Source organism: Notechis scutatus, chromosome 1 (genome assembly GCF_049901735.1).
Source record: "Notechis scutatus isolate UNSWTSFEM ecotype Mainland chromosome 1, rNotScu1.2, whole genome shotgun sequence".
Lineage (NCBI taxonomy): Eukaryota > Metazoa > Chordata > Lepidosauria > Squamata > Elapidae > Notechis > Notechis scutatus.
The window spans coordinates 15,050,962-15,075,441 of NC_142009.1; the positions used below are offsets into that span (position 1 = coordinate 15,050,962).

Consider the following 24,480-nt stretch of genomic DNA (forward strand, 5'->3'; position numbering starts at 1 on the left):
GATCACATGATCCTGGGACACTGCAACTGTCATAAGTATGAGCCAGTTGCCAAGTATCTGAATTTTGATCATATGACCATGGGGCTGCTGTAACGGTCATAAGTGTGAAAAACAGTCATGGGTCACTTTTCTCAGTGCCGTTATAACATAAAGCAGTCATTAAATGAACCATTGTAAGTCAAGGACTATCTGTAGTCTATTTTCAAATCCATATTTGTATATCCCTCAAGTTCTAATGAATTATCAATAGATTTTCTCTCTGCAAATATGAAATTTATAAAGCACCATTCCAAAGAAAATATTTCAGATTCCTTGTAAATATCGGAATCTGTCTCCATAAATGTGATCCATTTACTCATCAATTAATGTTATGTTTTTCATAGCACTGTGCTCCTATTAATTTCCAAACATCTGCTATACTGTTGTAATGATTCACTGCTATTTTGTTATTCCCAAAGTTCTGGTGTAAAAAAAAAGAAGAAGAGGGGACTGAAAGAAAGGACATTATGAATAATAGAAAAAAGGTTATTTTCAATAAATGATAGACTGGGACAACCTGAGCAATTATGTTTTCTGTCTAACCATTTACAGAGTCACACCGCTGCCATTGATGTTACGGTGAAGGATTTCTGGTTCTCCCAGGAAGGACCATCTCTTTCTTTCTCTCTCTTTCACCCAATGGGGTTGACAGCACAACATGGAGAAGGCCATCCCAAACCAGAAGGAGATCAAAGGGAAGAGCCTCCTACTGTCAAGGAGAAGATCTCAGAAGAATCTTTGCAGAGGGACAGGTCAATGGAGTTCTCCACCTGGCAAGTGTTAACATTTTATTTTCTCTTTGTTGGTTTCCTAAAAATTGTTTTGTTTTCCAGGGAACCAAAGGGTTCTGGATAGAAAGAAAGTAAAACACTCCCATTTCATTCATTTGGTCACACTTCTGTTCTTCTGTGATCTTGGCAGAAGAACAGAAAGGCATGCTGTTAGGGTGTTGAGATTTAAGAGCTGACCAGCTGCTGTAAGACTGATGCAATGTAAGACTGATGCAATAAGGATGAATCAGCATGGGTATTGCCATTTTAAGACAAAGGATGGGTCCACAGAAGCTTTACCATTTTAAGAGGTGTTTATGTAAGGCAGCCATTAGAGGGCATATTTCTCTCTGCCTTCTGTCCGGTCTCCATTGTAGAATTCTCCATGCAGAGTTAAGAAGACTGATTACTTATCAGGTATTTGCCTACCATGTATATTCATGTATATAACTATCTTGTAGATAAACCACTGTTAAATGTCTAAGCTTCTGTGTGCAATGTTTTGCTCCTGGGTTGTCTCACAATAGTAGTCACACTGCAAATGCTCTGAGACATGCAAATGTATGGTAGTTCTCCAAAACCTTTCAAACCATGTCTCCTGTGTATCCACATGCATGGCATGGATGTTGATGTGGAATATCTTGGGTGGCTTTAAAGCAAGATTGGGGTCAACCTTGAAGCTGACCTGACCAAAGTCATCTTGGAGCTTCAGTGTTGCCACATTGGAGCTGAAGGATAGGGAGGGAGAAATAGAGATAGCTGGGGTTTTGTAGCCAAAATAAAATACTTTTTCTTGGGAACCAAGAATATTCTCACACCTGGTCAGGGGAAGGAGGAGTAAGGTCACCAGGCAACCAGGCAGTGCCCTGATTGGACCATGTGGCTTATTGTTTGAGGTTGAGGGAAACCTTTTACTTTTAATTAGGTGAAAACCATGGGAACTTCCGGAGTCAGTTTTCACCAGATCTGTGCCAATATGATATATCCAACAAAGCTATTCTTTGAGGAATCTACCTGCCTTGGAGTTTTGCTTTCTATGGGTCTATTATTTGAAACCCTAACAATTGGATAAATTAATAGAGAAAGGTCTACACAGCTATTGTAGTTGTGAGAATGATATTTCTTGATTTGGGACCATGTGGCTTCAAATCTTAGTTTCAGGAGATCAAGTTTCTCTTGCTCCTAGATCAGGGGTCCCCAAACTTGGCAACTTTAAGACTTGTGGACTTCAACACCCAGAATTCTTCAGCCAGCATGGAAGTTGAAGTCCACAAGTCTTAAAGTTGCCAAGTTTTGGGACCTCTGTCCTAGATGCAGGTAGTAATTTCTCTTGCTCCTAGATGCATCTAGTTGTCCATTACAGCAAATGAAACATTGGACTAAGAATATGCCATAACTTGATCCAGCAGAGTATTCTCATGTTCTTAGTCCTTTTAAAAATTTCTCTTTATTTGCAAATATTTTAGGGTCTCCTTTAACATAATAATGACTTTGCAATAGTGGTGAATATCTGTAGCTCAGGTGTAGGATGAGGGTGAAAGTTCGTTCTCTGGCTTGTGGGTTGGTTTCCAAACATTTCATTACCAGGCTAGGTAACATCCACAGAGGAGTTTATGGGATATCAGTATCATCTGCTGAAGATGCTACCTAGTCTGGTAAATGAAACATTGGGAAACCAACTCACAAGCTCAAAGAACAAACCTTCATCCTCATAACAATGACTACAATTTGGAAAATGCACAAATGTTTGTTGGGTCACAATTGTCACACAGAGTCTTTATCTTCATAAACAGCAGCCCTTCCCTTTTGTACAGATATGTATACAGGTAGTCCTTGTCTTATAACAGTTCACTTAGTGATCATTCGAAGTTACAACGGCACTGAAAAAAAGTGACATGACTATTTTTCACACTTAAGATCGTTGCAGCATCCCCATGGTCACATGATCAAAATTCAGATGTTGGGCAATTGACTCATATCTATGATGGTTGCGATTGTCCCGCGACCATGTTTTGCAAACTTCAGTCAATGGGGAAGCCAGGTTAACAGCTATGTTACTGCAGTGGTTCATTTATTAACCATTGCAGGGACGCCCATAAAATGGGGCAAAACTCACTTGACAAATGTCTCACTTAATAACAGAAATGTTGGGCTCAGTTGTTGTTGTAAGTAAGTCAAGGACTACCTGTACTTGCAATTAGGTCAGATATTAATATGTGTGACTTTTTAATATGTTCATTTGAATCACAGAGTTGAAAGATGTTATTTAGGCAATCAAGTCCTTGAACATACATAGCAAAGGTGAGATCATGCCTCTCTGGGTTATTAACTGCACTGTCAAGTTGTTCTTATAACCAGGAAGTCTTTTGTAAACATTCAGTAGGAACTGGACTTCCTATAACTTAACATCATTACTCCATTTCCTATACCCTTAGATTAAGGAGAGCAGATCTTGATCTTCTATCTGACATCCTTCAGAAGTACTATCCCTCCATCTCATCATCTGTTCTCAAGGCTAAACATACCAAGTTCTCATCAGACTTATATTTCTGTTCCCTAATTGTCCTTGCTGCCCTTCTCAGAAGGTCCTTTGTTCAATTTCATTGAATAGGAGACGAGTCCTAAGATACCAACTTGGACGGATTCATCTTTTTTTTTTTCCCCTCCTGGCATGAGAATAGAGATAGCTGTCTGTGTTGGGTGATTCATGCATTGCTAATCTCAGGATTGGATTACTGCGGGCGAGGGGGGCGGAATTCATCGGGGATTTGTCAGAATGCTAACTGGAAAACAAGCTTTGTTGTGGGGATGAAACCCATGGGATCTCCATGTAAGCCCTCTTGAGCTCCTGCATGAAAGAAAGTAGATGAATCAAATTAAGAAATTGAACTTGGATAGTAGACCCAAGAGAATGAGCAGGAATTACGAATAAAGTTTCTTTGTGACTTTTGAGTGGGGGCCTGCCTATCTCTGTAGTTTCTGCCCCTTCTGAGAGATCAAACAGAGTGGGTATACTCCAGGTCCCTTTAATTAATGTCATCTATTGGGTCCAAGGAAGTAGGTCTTCTCTGTTATGAAATTTGCCCTGGGGAACCGCATCGACTCGAAGAGATTCCACCCTGATCATGTTCAAAAAGTTGTTGAAAACCTGGCTGTTCCTTCTATCTTTGGGATAGGGTGGGGCCACCCCTTGAAATTGTATTTAACTAAGTATGTTTTCTTTCGGCCAAACATGATTTTTGTTCCTAGGGTTTCACTTTTTTTCTGGCTTTTAATGTTGTAAACAGCCTAATCTTGTGGAATTAGATGACTTCAAAATTGGACATATGGATGGATCTAGGTTAACATAGCATGATAGGTATGGCTACAATGGGCACATTGAAGTTGGATATATCATGGTCAATTCAGCCATTATCTTAACTGACTGTCTGAACCAGGCCATCATGTTAAGGCAAAAAATAATAGCCTATTATATGAGCTCTCCAACTATGTTTAAGTAACCTCAATTGGCTTTGTTTATCTATTTACTAACTTTATTATACCTGTTTTATAAAACTATGACCTCAGTTAGACAATGAGTAGGAGTCACAAAGTGACTTAATATTACAAATCTTGATCAGTGGTGTGATTCAACCAGTGTAACAACTGGTTCAGTGACTGTGCGCCCAGCATTTAGAAAAGACCAATTTTAGCTATAATACTTACCTTCTGCTGTAGCCCCGGTGAGTAAAACAGCTGATGCATGGCAAACCACTCAGAGGTGTGCATCAGCTGTCCTCAAAAACAAGGAAATAAAGCACAGGAAAACGGCAAGGGCAGGTGGGTGGGGCCAAATGATCACTAGAACTACCAGTTTGCCCGAACCAGTCTGACCTGGAAGAATCCCACCCTTGGTTTTGATAAATTAAAAAAAAAACATAATAGTGAAATCAAAACCAGAGATACTAAGAAAATTAAAAACAGGAATGCAAATAACTTAAACCAACAATTAAAAACCTATGGGAAAAGGTATGACTTTGGGCTGCTTTTAAAAATCAACAATGATTTAGGCCTTTTAACTTTATCAAGCATTCCAGAACTGGACACAATATGGAAGGCATATTTTCAAATTGCCCTGCCTAGGTGAATATGCAGTAACTGTAGATAATCCTCAGTGGCAACTAAAAAGACCAAAGAAGTATTGACACTCAGTTAAGGTCAGTGAGCAGAGACACGAGGATCTGGTAGAAAAAGGTGTTTTCTCAAGAACCCTGTACATAAATTCCACTTTATATTTCCCCAGGAAACAAAATTGTAAGCAAATGTAATGCTTTTAGCTTCAGTGGACATGGTCTCCTTGAGCTCTTCCAAAGACCATCTTGACTGCTGATTACCACTCCAGCTGGTTTCTGTATAAGGCTTAAAAGCAGCCCCATATGTCAAATGTAAGTACTGGAATATTGCTGCTCCCACATTGTTGTAAAGCCTTTTAGGGAAGGATGGGTTGTTACATCAACCAAAGATAATTGTCTCAGTTAGGGAAGAACCTGTCAATCTGAAAGATCTTGTAGTACCCAAAAGTTCAATATCTCTTTCTGAGATAATATTATCCCGTTCAAAAGAGAAAGATCTAACTCCTCTCTGAAATTGTAACCCTTCATAATATGCATCTCCCTCTTGTCTGGATTAAGTTTCAATTTATTATTAGCCTAATATCAATTCTAGGTGGGCATTCAAAAGAGCAATATCATTGTCCTGAAAACCAAAGGTGCTTTTTAAAAGGCAACTGGACTTTCTTTGTTTTTCGCTTCTCATCCAAGAAGTTTCTTCAGCACCTTTGGGACAATCATGACCTGGATGACTGTGAATCTCCATAGACATTGTCCTGGTAATGTTGCAGAGTAGATGCCTTCAGCACACTGATAGTATCCAATTCCAGGTCTCCTGGTGATCTCCATTATGTTTCCCATAAATGTTGGAAAACAATGAAGACAGAATTGGGCCCTGAAGGACAACATTTTTGAGCAGCAATTGTCTATACATGATGCATGATTGACATTATGAGAGATTCAAATGGAACTACTGCAAAACAATGATTACTATTTTCAGTTCTCACTGGTAAGCCAGAAGAATCCCATTGTTTGTGGCGATGATGATGGTCATGATAATGATGATGATGATGATATCCATTCAGTCATGTTCACCTCTTGGTGATTTCTGGTCTCTCTACATCTTCTGATCTTGCACTACTTCTCTGAGTGTTTCTCTGCTCTGACTGGTGTTAGCTTTGATGGTCTCCAGACACTGTGTGTCAAGATGGATCCGAGGCTGACACTGTGTTCTTTGATGGCCTGGTTTCCTTTCCAAACACAATTGCTTTCTCCAGTGAATTCCCACATATGGCCTAAGTAAGTAAGGTGCAGTTTCATGATTTTGCCTTCTAGTGACATTTATGGCATTGTGCACTCCAGTACTTGCTTGTTAGTCACCTTTGCCGTCCAAGGAATACACAGGAGCCTTCTCCAGCACCACAGCTCAAATGATTCAATTTTCTTCCTGTCATGCTTTTCTAAGGTTCAGTTTTGAGGTTCAACTTTTACAACCATAGGACTAAGGGGAAATGTAATAGAGCAGATTAACTTACAGTACATTTGGTTGCCAACATGATGTCCTTGCTTTTCCATATTTGGCTCATGTTCATCATTGCTCTACAATCCAATGTAATCCAATATTTTATTTCTGGGCTACATTCACCACTTGGAGAGATCTGTGAATTTTTCCACACATTCTATCTCTTCATTGTCAATTGTTATTTTGATGTTTCTATTCCTTGCAGTGATCGTGAGGTTGGTCTTTATGATGTTCAGAAAGATCTCAAAATTCTCTTTGATTTTCTTGATCAATGGTTAGTAGTACTGAAAGCTAAAATATCATTTGCACCAAGACAAATTCCTTGTGTGTCCAATCACACTTGGCCAATAAAGAATTCTATTCTATTCTATTCTATTCAAGAGGAAGTCTGTTGTACACTAACTAAACTTTCCTCAACAGAACTGATCAACCTAATCACTCCATAATCTGCTCAACAGCCTAGTTTGAAATGGACTCTTTTTTACAGTATTTCCTGACACTAAGAAACCATCAGTGTCTTGATCACCTTCTCCAATCAAGGATAGCTAGAGAATTATGGGTTGAATACCAATTATTCAATACCAATTAGTCCAATTATTTGGAGTAATCTAACTATCGCTACCTTTAAACAAGGACTACATCCAGTGGTGGGATTCCATTTTTTTTACTACCAGTTCTGTGGGCTTGGCTTGGTGGGCATGGCAGGGGAAGGATACTGTAAAATCTCCAGTCAGAGGTGGTATTTGCTGGTTCTCTGAACTACTCAAAAATTCTGCTTCCAGTTCTCCAGAACCTGCTGAATACCACCTCTGACTACATCCTATCCTTCCTGAAAGAAGCACTTTGATGTTGACTAAATAAGCTCCTAGTTAGAAGTTATAGAACTTGTTGGGCAAGGATCCAAGTGGTGGAATGTACTGTGCCAAACAGCTTGTCCACAAATTGAAATTGGTTCAGTTTTAATTATATAGGAGGATTCACCAGATCTCTTGGTAATTAACTCCATCAATGGCAGCCTCCCGTCTGGCTGAAATGTGAATGATTGTGCTTATAAAAGTTTACTGAAAACATTTTTTAAAAATCCTGAGAGTTCTATGATCAAATTTTGGGAGAAAATTATGGGACACAAATCAGCCCCTTGCAACGTGGAATGATTACTCTGTAAGCTTACAAATGCATTACATTAAAAATGTTTGCTGTAAATATCATCCTCATGTAAACCTTCAAATGGGCTTTATTGCATCTTGTTGAATCTGAGTCAGATCTCCTTCCATTTGCATTCTTGGCATCCCAACTCCTACAGTTTATTGATATACTACCCTTTTGAAGCATAGAAGACAAGTATTATAGGAGATGACCTGGCTGAGCCCAAGGGCAGAGTCAAACACATCATCAGTTTGGAATCACTATGCCCCTGAAAAAGACCTAAGGCCAGCCCCCTTTGAAGTTCATTGACTCTTATTTGGTGCCAATTTGCTTGACCATTAGTATATTAAAATCTTGTCTATAGGTTGCATAGAATAAGCTTGTAGTGCTTTTCAAACTCTATCCTGGCTCCTTGTTTTCCTGTCCCTGGCATGTGTTAAAGGAAGTAGTTTATTAACAACATCCTCTTTACAGGTACCAATTAGGATATTGACAAAGTCAATGGTGGAACTTTCCAAAACTTCTTAGGACCTACCCTGGCAATCACATTGGGAAGATCTTAAGTATTTTCCAGTTCAGAACAAAAAGCTCAAATCAAGTATCTGATCTTCATCATATATACACCGTGAAACCAACTGGCATAGTTTATACTTGTAATATCTACTATGAACTCCTCATCTGCTCTAGACACATTGGTGCTAAAGCAGGGGTCCCCAACCATGGCCTATTGGAAACCAGGCTGCACAGCCGGAGGTGACAGGTGGGTGCGTGAATGAAGCTTCAGCTGTGTTTGCAACCACTCCCTAGTGCTAGAATCATCACCTGAACTCCATCTCAGAAGCTTTAGATTCTAATGGGAGTGAGAATCCTACTGTAAACTGCTCTTGAGGGAGATATAAGTTGCATACTCTTTGCCTCCCCAAGTCCGTGGAAAAAAAAAATATCTTCCACAAAACTAGCCCCTGAAGCCAAAAATGTTGGGGACTGCTGCACTAAAGTACATGTTGAAGTAATTCAGCATCACGAATTTCACTTCATGGAGTGCTATCAATCTATTAGGCAATAAAAGAGCAGTATAGCAACAGAATCTCTCCTCTACTCCCATTCCCAAGATAGAAAGGATCCACACTCAACATGAATCGATCGTTTCACGTGCGGTACAAAAGATACTTTTCACAGGTAGTCTGGAAGATATTTTTCTGTGGAAACCTGGAATGAACTGTCGAGCTTCAGCCTATTAGCAGGACTCAACCACTTAGGCAAGTTCATAAGAAACCCAAGAACTTCTGTTACGTCATATTTATTAAAGAAATATTGCCAAAGAATGCCAGAGATTGCATTTCAAAAACAAGCTTTTAATATTGAAATTGTTGTGTCCGGCGCAGGGAAAGAGACTCGGAGTCGGTGACTTAGTTCAGCTCATTTATTGGTCCCGAGATCGGCTCGGGTTCCGTAAGGAAAAGCGGCGGCTTTTATTCCTTGGCCGCGGCGCTGCGTAATGGCACCGCTTTGAATCTCCCGCAATTAGTTTCCACCAATCGCGGGAGATTCGCGGCGGACCAATCAGCACGGCTCGCTCGGCCAATCAGCTCGCCGTGCATATTGACCAATCGCTGTGCGGTTCTTCAAGAATGGTAATGACCGTACAGAACACCCCTCCCCTCTTGGTCTGGTCTTACGTAACGTAGTCCCGTAAGTAGGCGGGGCTACGCACTTGTCTACTTGACCTGCGCAGGTTAGTTGGTGCTTGGCTCCCGGCCGGCTCGGTTGGGTTCTATGTTGCTCCTCGTCCTGTTGATGGAACCGTCTGGAAATCTGAGCCGGGCCTTTCGTCGCAGCTCCCTCCCGGTCTACCTGGGCTGGTTGAGTTGCGGTCGCCGCTCCCGCCTGGCCTTTCCGGGCTGGTTGAGCTGGCCTGGCTGCTTCTCCCTGGTGAGGTGTCGAGTTGGCTGCTTGCCGGTGAGTATTCCTGGTTTCTTTCTAGTGGTGTTTGGTTCTTTGGGCCTTCCCTCCCCTCTTGGTTTGTGTTGGGGGGGTTCCCTTCTGTGTTTGTTTCTGCTTGCGTGTCGGTTGTGTTTCCCGTGGCTATTCTAGACCTTAGTTGGTCGATGTGTCGTTTCCATGCTCGTCCGTCGGTTGTCTGTAGGCGGTACGAGCAGGGACCTGTCACTTGGGTTATGGTTGCTGGTACCCAGAGTGGGTCTCCGGTGAGGTTTTTCGCGTATACCGCGTTGCCTGTTTTAAAGGTTCGGTCTCTGCTTGAGGAGTTTGGGGGGTTTTCCGGGTTGTATGTGGGGTGCAGTCTGTCGAGTGGGGATCTTAATTTCCTCCCCATCAATAGTTCTGCCGGGCTTTTATTGGTTGTTGTATTCGGGGTTATATGTTGTATAAAGAGCATTTTGTTTATTTTTTCTTGGATTTCCCCGTTTTCTATTTTTTGTAAATTGAACCATCCGTTCTGCCCTCCCGTTCGCCACCGGATGTGCCGGCGCTGTCAACGCATGTCGTATCCCCCGTTCCGCTAGGAATTTTTTGAATTCCAGCGAGGTAAATTGGGGCCCGTTGTCGGATACGAGGACATCTGGGAGGCCGTGGGTTGCAAATAGTTTGCTGAGTTCTTTGGTGACGGCCTCCGTGGTGGTAGTTCTCATGTTGCTTACCTCCAACCAGTTGGAGTAAGCATCTACCGTGATGAGGAAGGTGTGTCCTTTTGTGGGCCCGGCAAAATCTATGTGGATCCTGGACCATGGTCCCCTAGGGGTTTCCCATTCCAGGATTGGGGCGGTGGGAGGGCTGGGTCTGGTTGCCTGGCATCTGTTGCATGCTGCCACACAGGCCTCGATTTGTTTGTCCATCCCTGGCCACCAGGCGTAACTTCTGGCCAAGGCCTTTGTCCTAACGATACCCGGGTGCCCCTCATGCAACAATTCCAAGACTTTTCCCTGTAATTTTTCCAGAATAACAACCCGGTCCCCTCAAAGTAAACACCCTTTTTGCAATGACAGTTCCGTTTGTCAGTTCCGGAATGTCCTGAAGGTCTCGTTGTCGTCTTTTTCGGGCCAACCCTTCTCTACCCAATGCAATACCCGCGCCAGATGTTTGTCTTTATTAGTTTCACGGGCAATGTCTGACGCGGTTATGGGTAGATCGGGCAGAGTCTCTATACTGAGTGTGGTCGTCATGGGTGCTGGGTCGGTGTCGAAGTCTGGTAGCGGCGTGCGGCTCAGGGCGTCTGCGTGGGAGATTGTCTTACCGGGTCAGTGTGTGAGCCGGTAACTGTAGGCTGCAAGGAATTCGGACCACCTTGTCATTCTAGGGGATAGAATGTTCGGGGTAGCCCTGTTCCCTGCCAGGATTCCCAGCAGCGGCTTGTGGTCGGTGATGATGGTGAAGGCTCGGCCGTAGATGTATTCGTGGAACCTTTTGACAGCGGCAACAATGGCCAGGGCCTCTTTGTCCAGCTGACTGTAGTTCCTTTCCAGTTTGGTGAGGGTTCGTGAGAAGAAAGCGATGAGTGCTTCCTTTCCGTCGGGGAGAGTGTGGCTGAGGACGGCACCAACGCCAAAAGGTGATGCTGGTCACATGTGACAGCTAGCGGTAGGGTCTCGTTGTATTGGATGAGGACGGCATCCGAAGTGAGCAGGTCCTTGATCTTGTTGAAGGCGGCTTCCTCGCATTTCCCCCAAGTCCACAGAGCCACCTTGTCCAGGAGCCTATGCAAAGGCTCCGCCGCGGTCGCCTTCTGGGGCAGGAAAACATTGTAAAAATTAAGCAGTCCTAGAAATGCCTGTAGCTCCGTTTTATTCTTCGGCCTGGGGGCTTCCTTGATTGCTCTGATTTTTTCCTCGGTTGGGTGGATTCCGTGCCGATCTAGGAGGTACCCCAGGAACTCGACCCTATCGTGTGTAATTGGCATTTTTCTTTTTAACCTTCAGCCCCGCATTCTTGAATTTTGTTAGGACCTCCCTCAGGCGACCCTCTAGCTCTTTTTGGTTGGTTGCTGACACCAATACATCGTCGAAGTAGGGCACCACCCCCTTGATTCCTTGCAGGAGTCTCTCCATGAGGCTCTGGAATATTCCTGGGGCCATGCTGACTCCAAACTGGAATCTCTTACAGCGGAAAGCCCCCCGGTGGGTTACTATGGTTTGCACCTCGGCCGTTTCTGTGTCGACCGGCAGCTGCTGATAGGCTTGTGCCAGGTCGAGCTTCGCAAAGACCTTGCCTCCCGCCAGTGAGTGTAGGAGGTGCTGCACTACTGGGACGGGGTAGGCGCTTTGCTGTAAGGCGCAATTTAGGGTGGCCTTATAGTCCCCGCAAATTCTCACTGACCCATCAGGCTTGACGGGGGTGACTATGGGGGTCTCCCACCGGGCATGGTCGATTGGCTCGAGGACCCCTTGTTTGACGAGCTTGTCTATTTGCTCGTCGATTTTTGGCCGGAGTGCAAACGGCACTCGCCGTGGTTTTAGGCGAATGGGGGGAACGCTGGGGTCTAGGCTGAATGAAATAGGGGGCCCTCGGTACTTGCCTAGGGTGCCGTCGAACACTTCCTGGAAGTCTCTCGCGATCTGCTCTTCCCACTCGGCCTCCCCGACGTGGTCGATTCCCGTTACCTCGATTCCCAGTGGCGCGAACCACTGCAGTCCCAAAAGGCTAGGGCGGTCTCGGTCCACAATCGTCAGGGGAAGCCTTGCTGTTCGCCCCTTGAAAGTCACCTCGAACTGGCCTGTCCCGACTACCGGTATACGATTCCCTTGGTAGTCCTTGAGGATCAGGCTCTGGCTTTCCAGCCCCTTCCTGTGGATGGCGGGCACCAGGCGCTTTATTTCCCGCCATGCAACCATGGAGAGGTAGGACCCGAAGTCCACCTCCATTTTGCATGGCTCGCCCTCGATGCCCACCTGCACATATACTTTCCAGGCGTCTGTGCTGGAGGAGTGACCGATGACGACCGTCTGGTGGGTTTCCTCTCTCCGCCTGTTCCCGCCGTCTCATCGGCCCCGTCCATCTCGGCACCATCGGCTCTCGGCTTGGCGGTCTCTGGGCCTGGGGGGTGCCGTCTCGTCTCGGTTGCTGCTGTCTCGTCGCCGGGGGCTGTAGTTCTTCTTGAGTCGGCAGACTCGGGCGATGTGGCCTCTCTTTTTTTTTTTTTTAAAACAAGTTTTATTAATTTTTAAAACACACAAATTATCATTATTCATTACATGTTTAAACCTTTTTCCATTGTAAATTTAACAAGTCAGATAAATTATGATTCTGTTTTAAACCATTTCCATATAATATACCAAAACCTCTTATTCAATTTCTCTTTACTTCTCTTTACTCTTATTCAATATCATTATTATTATTTCATCTGATTCTTTCTGACTTAGTTACCATTATTCTCATTCTATATTTCTACAAGTTTTTACCAATTCTCCCCCAAAAAGACATATACACACAACACACAAAACATAAAAAAAATCTTTTTGGAAAGTAACTTGGACCCAGGTGTCTCTCTCTTCATGGACTTCAATTATATTCATGCTCATCTTACATATCATTACTTATTTTATTTACCATTCTAAGCCTTCTATATTAACTTCTCCACATATTTCACACTTCTTAATTCTACCTTAATTAATCATCTTAGTTTAAATCATTATATTTGTATCTTTTGTCCATTTTTATCATCCCTTTGTCTCATCCCTTATGAAAAAAAAAGAAAATCAGTTTCTCCTGAAATCATTAATCAGAGTATGATGCCTTTCTATCTCCCCTAAGTTAATCAAATTAATCTTTAAAATAATATCTAATACCCAATCAGATTTTGCTTGGTACATTCTATCTAACTAATACATCCAACACAATTAAGTGCATAATTAGACAATAAATCCAAATATTAAAAAGAAATACTATAATAAAATTTTATAATAACATCAATACCATAATTTTATTAAACTCTTTAATTAAAACAATATTCTAAACCTCTCCTATTATTAAGTTTTAAAGCCAATCATTTTTAAACATTTTAACATTTTAATCTCTTATCAACTCTTAAACCATTGCAATACTACCATCTCATCTTATGTACCTTGCAAAATCTTTTTTTTTAAAAAAATTATACTTTATCCATTATCCATAAAAATTCCTTTTTCCATTTAATTTCAAAACATTGTAGCTTTTCTCCACCTTTTCCCTTTCTTTCTTCTCCCAACAAACCTTTCTACCCCCTTCTTCTAGCCTCTGCCTTACCGGCTTCCCTTCTCTGTCGTATTTCTTTTCCCCTTTGTTTACAATCATCATATTGGTTTTGCACTTTATTTTTCCCTTTCTTAAATGTTTTCTTAGATCTTAAGTCCTTAAATCCTTTAGTTTTCTTCTTTTCTCTTCTTTTCTTTTCTTTCTCTCTTCCTTTTTCTGGATCAAATTCTGAGATTCATTAAAGATGGCTCCTTCCTTTCTTTCTTGTTCCTCTGCTGTCTTCATCTGTTGTAATTTTTGTTGATAATTAGTAAGCGCCATTTCTAAGAAAAGGAAAGCTTCTTCCACACCATCTTTACCATTTTTTTTTGCTTGTTCATATTCTTTTCTTAGTTCCTCAACAGAAAGAGCCATTATAAATCTTTTCTTTTCTTTTCTCCTTCTTTCTTCTTACAACAACCAGAATATTCAAAAGAAAATAAAAAGATAAAACAGTCCCAAAGTTATCAATCAGTCCAAACCAAGGCAGAGTTCTCACTTTCTCCTTCTGGGGTAATATCAATCAAAGAGAAAGAAAGTCCAAATCTGTTTAAAATCTTATTACAATATATTCTAATCTTCAAATCCTTAAGGCATCTGCTCCAACAAAATCTTAGCATACAAATATTTTCTTTTTAATCCTCTCTCTTCCCACTCATCGCTTAAAACCAATTTCCACCTAAAAAATAGGTTTCTTAATATCCAGTTATTTATTCCGTAGGAAAAGAGGGAAAGCTATCCTTTCAGCACCTTCAAACAGCCGCTTTTTTCCTCTTCTGGCAGGTATTATTCAGAAAGTCATACTTTTCAGGAATTTTATTAAATATGTCTTAGAGTCCTAGGAGCCAAGAAAAACTTTCTCCTCTCAATCACTTTCTCCACTTCCTCCTGCGCATTCTTACCCGGCTGCCAGCTTCTTTGTGGCGGCCATTACGGACCGCCGCTGCACGTCCTGGGAAAAGGGGTTCTGCCGGCCAGGAGGGGTCTGCAACACCCCAGTCCCTTCTCCGGATCCCCCTTACCTTCAGCTGCCCCTGCAGGGCAGCCTAGCTCCGCACCCGTGTGGGTCGGAGCCCCAAAACGGCTAGCGCAGCAGGGATCGCGCAGCCGCAAATCCTGCCGCTCGCGAAGCCGACAAACCGGAAGTTCAAGCAATGTGGCCTCTCTTGTCGCAGTGCCGGCATATTGCATCGAAGAATCGTCACTCTGCTTGAGGGTGGTCGCCTCCGCACCCAGCGCACGGTTGCCCGACTTACGACTCCGTCGATCGTGCCGGTCCCGGTCCGCCTGGAGTCGATGCACGTCCTCCTCCCCGTCGGTGGTGTCGGAGGCGGAGTCGAGGTCGCCATGGTGTGTGGTGGTCTCTCGGCGGCTTGCTTCGGAGCGCGTCTCGGTTGCTGTGCCTGCCTCGGCGGTCGCGCTTCGGTCCCTGGTGTCGGATCTCCGCATTCGGGCCGCTGACTGCCTGGTGGCCTCGGCTGCGGTGGCGTCTGCGAGGACGTCGGCGAGGGCGATGTCGCCTTTTGCCATCAATCGGCTCTGGAGGACTGGGTCTCTGAGCCCCAGGACGACGCGGTCTCGGAGAGCCTCGTCCATGTCCGTAAAGCCACACATGCCTCCGAGATTCCGCAGGGCGGCCACGAAATCTCCGATGCTCTCGCCCGCTCGCTGGTCCCGCCGATAGAAGTCGTGCCGCCTGATGAGGGTGGGCACGTCGGGGGCATAGTGGTTTCGGAGTAATGGCGCGAGGTCGGCCCAGTCCATTGTCTTGACGTCCTCTGGTTTCGTGAGGGCTTTCGCCATTTGGAACACTGCGGGCCCGCAGTGCATGAGGAAAACAGCCCTTTTCTTCTGCCCGTTTGCATCCTTCAGGTTGCTACTTTCGAGGAACATCAGGAATCGGTCGGTGTACGATTCCCAATCCTCAGTAGCCGGGTTAAAAGGTGCGGGCGGTGCGATGCTGGCCATCTCGTCGGTCTCGTTTCCCCCGAACACGTGTACGATGGGGATCAGGCTTGGTATCCCATCCTCGTCGCCAGTGTTGTGTCCGGCGCAGGGAAAGAGACTCGGAGTCGGTGACTTAGTTCAGCTCATTTATTGGTCCCGAGATCGGCTTGGGTTCCATAAGGAAAAGCGGCGGCTTTTATTCCTTGGCCGCGGCAGCCGCAGCCAATGGCACCGCTTTGAATCTCCCGCGATTAGTTTCCACCAATCGTGGGAGATTCACGGCGGACCAATCAGCGTGGCTCGCTCGGCCAATCAGCTCGCCGTGCGGTTCTACAAGAATGGTAATGACCGTACAGAACAGAAATAATATTCAAGCCATTTATGTATCTTTTGGATTGCTGTTTAGGTAATGAGCTACTTGGCCTCCATTTTTGAGAGAGTTGGCCACTTTCCATCTGTCTTTTTTTCCCCAACTGTCAGATTTGAGTTAGTGAGACAAAATCTTTTACCCTACAGAGTTACAGCTGGGAGGAACTGGGCCCATTGTGGTTCACTGATTCCCCCTCCCCCAACTATATATTCATTACACAGATGAAGTTATGAATGGTCAAACCAAATTGGCAATAGAGTAGAACAACATTTGGTTCTCTGAAGGGTCTGAAAGATGACAAGGGCAGTGGAAGGGAGAATAACTCAAAACATTGCTAGCCTTCCAACTTTAAGGTATCTATTCTCTATGAATATATGTTGTGTGAAGGGAAGCACTGCATCGTTGGTTCAATGATTGACCATTTCAGCTGAAGAGGTGGATTCTCTGTTCTTTTTGATTCACACCAGCTTCCTTCTCCCTTTCAGAAAATGTACAACTTTTTCGACAACTCTATCAGATTGTGGGAAACTCCCAGCCAAGCAAGGAGGAGGAGTCATGCAGGGAACTAGCCCTGAATCTTTCCAGTGCCTCAAGAGGCATACATCTGATCCCCTCCTAAGTTCTATAGGATGTTATGTGTTTGTTCTTAAAGGAAGGCAAGCAGACTGGGCAGATTCTTGTAATATAGATAGAATGCAATAAAGTAGCTGTTTTGAGCCTTTCATGAATGGATGTAATTGCTTGCACCTGACATTGACATACCAATTCTTTGCCTTTTATGGCCTTGGAAATGACAATAGAGAATCAAAATTTAAACCTAGAGCTGGGGTGCGGATGATTTGAAAGTCTGATCCAGATTCCCACCTACACTGAAGGACTGGATGATGTTTGGGATTCATGGAGGAGTTGGTGTCAGGGTTCCAAGTAATAGAACTACTGTATATCAAGCAAAATTCCAAGGCAGATTAATTCCTCAAATAGCTTTATTGGATATATCATATTGGCACAGATCTGATGAAAACTGACTCTGAAGGTTTCCCCCAGTTTCCACCTAATTAAAAACAAAAGTTTTCCCCTCAACCCCAAACAATTAATCACCTGGTCCAATCATGGTGATGTCTGGTTGCCTGGTGATGTCACTCCTCCTTCCTCTGGCCAGGTGTGAGAATGTCCTTGGTTCCCAAGAGAAGGTAATATATTTTGGCTACACAATCCCAGCTATCTCTAATTCCCCCCTCCCTATCCCTCAGCTCCAGTGTGGCAACACCGAAGCTCCAAGATGGCTTCAGCCAGGTCAGCTTCAGAGTTGACAGATGGTCTGGCAGGATGGATTTAATGACGGGGCTGAGATTTCCTAACTTTTCTACAGACTAATTGAATAAGGAGCACTGTGGGTTCATATACAGAAGTACTACTCCAGAACAGGTATTAGCACAGCATAAGAGCCCATCGTTAATTCCTGCCATCTTCAAGTCAATCTGAAATCCTGAGTAGCTGATGATAATAAAGATAATACTGTAATATGGGTTATAAAGAGGCATAAACTATGGCCTCACTCTCTAATGGTAGAATCAGTTCTGCACTCAATGCAATTTGCTTTCTGGTGCTGCTGCTAATACAAAAATGTGTAAAAGGAGGATCTTTTAGCCAGATCTTGAACAACCTATTGAATATACAACATTGGTTCTGAACCGATGAGACCACTAGTAGAAAAAGTCCAGACGGGTCATGTCATAAGACAATAAAACTTAATAAAACTTTCTCCATAAAATAGTATAATACCCAAAAGGCTGTAAATGTCTTTTCAGAAGAAAGAAACATTTTGGGGTTTTTTTTTTTTAAAGATGGGACACAGTCTTAGCTAAGGATCTTTCCTTTTCCTTTGAAAGAGCCACTTGTCTCCAATAATTTAAGAAAAGCAGTAGGCGATCAGATGCCTTCCAGATGTTAAGAGTCTTTTACTCTTTCCAGTTCCATCTGGCATCCTTTTGGAGAGGGATTTTGGAAATTGGAGACCCAGAGGTCAAGAAGAAATCAATAGCCTGCTCTCTGCTGAGTCTATTGGAAAGAAAATGGCTGGATGACCTCCCTAATTAGGGATTCATTGTGTAATGCAGAAGTAAAAAGAGCAATCTATGCACTGTGATAAAGAAATGAAATTTCATTTATCAAAAAAATTAAAAAATTAAAATCCTAGCAATATAAGATAAGGTCTTTGGCCTAGTTCTGGTTTCCTATTAGCAAACCTGAATTACCATTCAAAATTATCCTTATGGATATGTTTGATTGAAAAATAGGGTCCAGTAATGGGATCCTACCTGTTCCACTACTGGTTCACTGATTGTGCATACACACACGCACCTAACACACATTTGCAGCTTTCCACACACCAGCTGAGGCCTGCAATGCCAATCAGCTGAGAGGATAAAGAAGAGAAAAGCCAGGGGTAGGTGGGAGGGCTGATCCTGTGCTTTTCTCTTCCTTCTCCTTTCAGCTGATCTGCTTTTTTTTTTCCTCTTCTCAGCTGATCATTGGAGGCTTTTTTTACTACCAGTTTGGCTGAACCAGTCTGAACCGGTAGTATATCATCACTGGCAGGGTCCCTATAAAGCAGCGGTTGCTAACCGGTGGGCCACGGCCCACTGGTGGGCCATGAGAAAATTTTGGGGGGCTGCAGAGAAATCTCACCCCCAGAGCACCCCCCCTCCAAAGCAATTAATCCAGGCTGCGCAGAAACTCAAGGTTGCGCCGCTCACATGGCCCGTGGGAACCTGCCCCGCCCACTCACTCCTTACGCAGCAAACCTGCCTGCTAAATTGCTATTTTTCCTTTTTCTGACCATCAGCTATTCTGCTGTGCCAGAAGATTTAGATTAGCTAGGAAGCAGGAAATGGTTGAATTTCTTGCTTTCTAGCTTGTCTTTAGATCTTCGGCTCTGCTTTTAAGCACAGTCAAACCTCCCTTAGGACTGAAGGTTCTATTATTCAGTGCAGACTCACAGCAAGCAAATTTGACAGACTGAGCTCGCCGATGGCAGATAGATAGATCACTGAATGATTCTGTGAGCAACTCAATCTGCCTGCCTGCTTTGCCTGGTTTGGGGTAAAAGTTGCTTTTTTTAAATAAAAAATGCAATATTTACATACATGGTGAGTTGTGAGTTAATTTTGTGAGTTTGATTGCAAGCAAATTTTATGTGACAGACTGAGCTAGCCAATGGCAAATAGATAGATTTCTGAATAAATCTGTGATTTTATGAGCAACTCAATCTGCCTACCTGCTTTGCCTGATTTTGGGTAAAAGTTGCTCTTTTTTTATAAAAAATTCAATATTTATATAAATATTTATAACATTTACATACAAGCCATGCCCGGCCAGTCACATGACCACCAAGCCACACTCACAAATTAGGCCACACCCACAGAACCAGTTAGTGGTCCCTGGGATTTAAAATTATGAGTTTGGTGGTCCCTGAGGTCCAAAAGGTTGGCGACCCCTGCTATAAAGAACACAACAAAGCATCCATATTATTATTGCTGATGTTGTTGTAGCTAAATATCTGAAGATCAGAGATGGACTAAATGTTTAGGCAGACTAAATATTTCAGTTTCCTGTCTCATACTACCTGAACTTTGATTGAAATTAAAGGTGTTGACCTTGGAATAAAGAGTTTGTGTGAGGAAATCTATTATAACTTTTAATATCTTGAGTGCATTTTCTTATTTAGTTAAGTTGGTGATATTTGCCAATTTCACCGACTGTATTTTAAGCTGCCTTTTTGTCAGTTTCAGTCTAGGTGTCAAAAGGCTTAAGCCTTTGTTTTATGATTCGGGATTCATTAAGAAGTCAGCAAGGAAAAAGAATAAAGATAACCATAGAACATCAGAGTTGGAAGGGACCTTGGTGGTCTTCTAATCCAACCCCCCTGCACTAACAGGAAACCCTACCCCACTTTGGACAAATTGTTATCCAATCTCTTCTTTAAAACTTCCAGTATTGGAGCATTCACAACTTCTGGAGGCAAGTTGTTCCACTGCTTAATTGTTCTAGGTTGCTTCTCTCCTTGGTTAGTTTCCATCCAATGCTTCTTGTCTTGCCTTCTGGTGCTTTGGGAAATAAATTGACCCTCTCTTCTTTGTCACAGCTCCTCAAATCCAACACTGCTATCATGTTACCCCTATTCCTATTTCACTAGACTAGACATACCCAACTCCTGCAACCTTTCTTCATATTTTTAGCTTACAGACCCCTAATCATCTTTGATGCTTTTCTCTGCACTCTTTCCAGAGTCTCAACCTCTTTGTTGAGCATGTGAGGCTTTGGCCTTCTTGGAGACAGCCAGTTAGATAGATAGACAGCCACATAGACAGCTGATTAGATAGATAGCTGATAGCTAGACACTAAGATCGCTAGATGGCTAGATAGATAGATAGATAGATAGATAGATAGATAGATAGATAGATAGATAGATAGATAGATAGACAGAGAGACGATGGATTGATAGAGAAATAGAGATAATACAGAGATAGATACAGATAGACCTTCCAAAAGAAAGCCTGCATACTGTATTTATTTTCTGGTAAGTCACACAGCTTGACTCAAAAGAACCTTGATTTTATTGACAAAACACTTTCTGAAAAACAACCTTCATGACACTGTACATTAAATACTGTCAAGTTGCTTTATGTGATGTTTTACCTCCATGATATTGCACATTTACATTTATTTGTTTTTGCATTTTTTTATATCTTTAAGTCTGGTTTTGACTCCTGGCAAATGCAGTCTTCTAGGCAAGAGTTTTAGAAGTAGTTTGCCATTGCCTTCATTCTAGGGTTGGGAGAGAAGGATCTGGCTTAAGATCATCCAGCTGGCTTTGTGCCTAAGTCAGGACTAAAACTCATTGTTGTGCAGTTTCACAACACCAGACTGGCTGAAAGTTAGGGGAAATGCGGCTTTGTCTTCAAAGCTCATATCGGCAGTCAATTCCAAAACTGTACCTTGCATTTAACCAACAACTGATATCTAACAATCTTTCTTGAAGTTCTTTTGAGAAAAGGTTTGACAGTATATTATATTGTCTATAATTATAACAGCCTGGATATCTTCATGCAATCTTGCGGTGTGGTCCGGATTATTCTCTCTCCTTAAATTTATATGAAATCTACAGTCCTGCATAAGTTTCTTTCTCTTGCAAGATGCTGTAAGATTTTATACAATTTTGTAAACAACAAACTAAAAGACTCAAGGTCCATCCCACCCCTGAAAGGACCTAATGGTAAAGACTGCAACGACGACACTATTAAAGCCAACCTCTTTAACACATTCTTTGGCTCAGTATTTGTAAACAGCAGTGGATTATGCCCAGTATTTCCTAGTCAAACCACAGACAACTACAATGATCTAATACATATCGATTTTACAGAAGACAATGTTGAAAAAGCACTACGCAATCTAAAACCATCTCTATCTATTGGACTGGATGGAATATGTGGCTACTTCTTTAAAAAGCTACCCACTGCCATAGTCGAACCTCTAACCATAATCTTTGAAAAATCTTTCAGGACCAGCTTCTTGCCAAAACTATGGTCACAAGCCATGGTCATCCCTATGGTCACAAGCCACGGTCAAAAAATCTTCAAAAAGGGAGACCCCAGCCTAGTTGAAAATTACAGACCAATCTCTTTATGCTGCGTCACCTGTAAAGTCATGGAATCAATTATTAACCAATGCATTATCCTCCACTTACAGACAAATAACCTACTCTCCAATAAACAATTTGGTTTCAGAAAAAAACTATCCTGCAATCTGCAACTCTTACACTGCAAAAACATATGGACTACACAACTCGACCAGGGCAAAACAATAGACGCAATCTACATAGACTTCTGTAAAGCCTTTGATTCAGTGCTACATGACAAACTATTCCTAAAAATAAAATCTTATGGTATCTCTGGACACCTGCATAACTGGATAGGAGCATTCCTGTCAAACAGACAACAAATGGTCAAAATTGGGAGCGTCCTATCAAATTCTGTACCTGTCAACAGTGGTGTCCCCCAAGTCAGTGTTCTAGGACCAACTCTCTTCATACTCTACATAAATCACCTCTGTGATTATATTAAGAACAACTGTGTTCTCTTTGCTGATGATGTAAAGCTATTCAATACCACAGACAATACTGCTACCCTTCAAAAAGACCTTGACTATGTATCAGAATGGTCAAACAAATGGCAACTTCAAATCTCAACAAATAAATCCTCTGTCCTACATATTGGCAAAAAAAATCAGAAAATAAAATACAGGTTGAATAGTCAAGACCTTGTTGATGATCCAAACTCTGTCAAGGATCTTGGAGTACTCATCTCTGATGTTCTAAGTGCTAGAGCCCACTGCAACTACATAGCCAAAAAGGCATTAAGAGTTGTTAACCTAATCTTGGGTAGCTTTTTCTCTGGTAATATTACACTACTAACTAGAGCATACAAAACATTTGCTAGACCAATACTCGAATACAGCTCATCAGTCTGGAACCCACATTACATATCTGATATTAACACAGTTGAGAAAGTCCAAAAATATTTCACAAGAAGAGTTCTCCACTCCTCTACTCGTTGCAGAATACCTTATGCCACTAGACTCGAAATTCTAGACCTAGAAACCCTAGAACTACGCCGCCTTAGGTCCAATCTAAGTACAGTATATAGTATATAAAATCATACATTGCAATGTCCTACCTGTCAATGAATACTTCAGCTTCAACCATAACCACAAAAGAGCAAACAATAGATACAAACTCAAGGTTAATCGCACCAAACTTGATTGCAGGAAATACGACTTCAGCAACAGAGTGGTCAATGTCTGGAATACTCTACCTGAATCTGTGGTTTCTTCCCCAAATGCCAAAAACTTTAACCTTAGACTGTCTACTATTGACCTCACCCCTTTCCTAAGAGGTCTGTAGGGGGCATGCATAAGCGCACCAACGTGTCTACTGTCCCTGTCCTATTGTTTCTTTTATTTTTCTTTTATGTATCCATGTATTCATAACTGTGTTTTTACTTATACCTATTATCTTGTAAGCAATTGACATAAAATAAAATAAAATAAAATAAAATAAAATAAAATAAAATAAAATAAAATAAAATAAAATAAAATAAAATAAAATAAAATAAAATAAAATAAAATAAAATAAAATGAAATGAAATGAAATGAAATAATGAAATAAAATAAAATAAAATAAAATAATAAGAAATAAAATAAAATAAAATAAAATAAAATAAAATAAAATAATAAATAAAATAAAATAAAATAATAAAATAAAATAAAATAATAAAATAAAATAATAAAATAAAATAAAATAAATCTCAGAACCAGCATGGGATTGTCAGAATCCATGCAGCCTCATGAAAACAGATGACTTTATATATTATTTTGGCTGCAAAATATTAATATATTATAAGGACAGTGTAAGTGTTTGACAAGAGGGCAGCAATGTTTTGAGTGTAGCATGACTTCAAAGCCCTTTTCACAAGCTGTTTTACAAAAGTGAAAATAAGCTTTCTTGTTGCTTTACTTCCAGCTGCTTTTGAGGGCCAGGGCTTGCCGTATGTAGAAACCTCTTGCAATACTTTCAATAAGCGACTAGTGGACTCCTTGATGCTTGGTTGTTTTCTTGCAGATGTTTCATTACCCAACTAGGTAGAAAACAACCATACTTGGAGAGCACCAAGGACCTCACAGTTCAACCCTAAGCTACAAATATTCTCTTCTATTAATAAGTGACAAGAACTCCATAAAAAGTCAAAGGGGAGCCCTGCAGAGACCTTACTCAGAGTTGTCTTAAATTTAATTTAATGAAGGTTTAATTGGGCAGGCAGGGTTGCAACTTTCTTTTTTGGGTGAAATGATGTCTTCTTTAATAACTCTAATAATGACAAATCTCTCTGGCAAGGAAGCAGCTGTTCAGAGGCAAGAGGAGTTGAGAAGATAACTGGGAAAAGACAGAGGAGGCCAGTGGATTTCTAGAAGTGCAATCAATATTTATAACCTACCTTCCTTTCCTTTCCTTTCCTTCCTTCCTTCCTTCCTTCCTTCCTTCCTTCCTTCCTTCCTTCCTTCCTTCCTTCCTTCCTTCCTTCCTTCCTTCCTTCCCTCTCTTTGTCTCTCTCTCTCTCCCTTCTCCTCTTTCTTTCCTTCTCTTCTTTTCCTTCCTTGCTTCCTCTCTCTCTCTTTCCCTACCTCCCTTTCTTTCTTTTCTTTTCTTTGTTTCCTTCCTTCTTTCTCTTTCTCTCTCGCCCTCCCTCTTTCTTTCCTTCTCTTCTTTTCCTTCCTTCCTTCCTTCCCTTCTTTCTTTCTGTCTTTCTCCCTCTCTTT

The 24,480-nt window shown here is 42.1% G+C and overlaps 1 protein-coding gene across 1 annotated transcript in view; it reads left to right on the forward strand.

Annotated features, from left to right (window-relative positions):
* The first annotated feature begins 610 nt into the window (after window positions 1-610).
* CALN1 (calneuron 1) overlaps window positions 611-24,480 on the forward strand; it is a 258,116-nt gene continuing 234,246 nt past the window's right edge. The window contains exon 1 of the mRNA XM_026672327.2: window positions 611-816. Coding sequence (XP_026528112.1) covers window positions 679-816 — 138 coding nt within the window. The 5' untranslated portion in view covers window positions 611-678. The remainder of the gene's footprint in view (window positions 817-24,480) is intronic.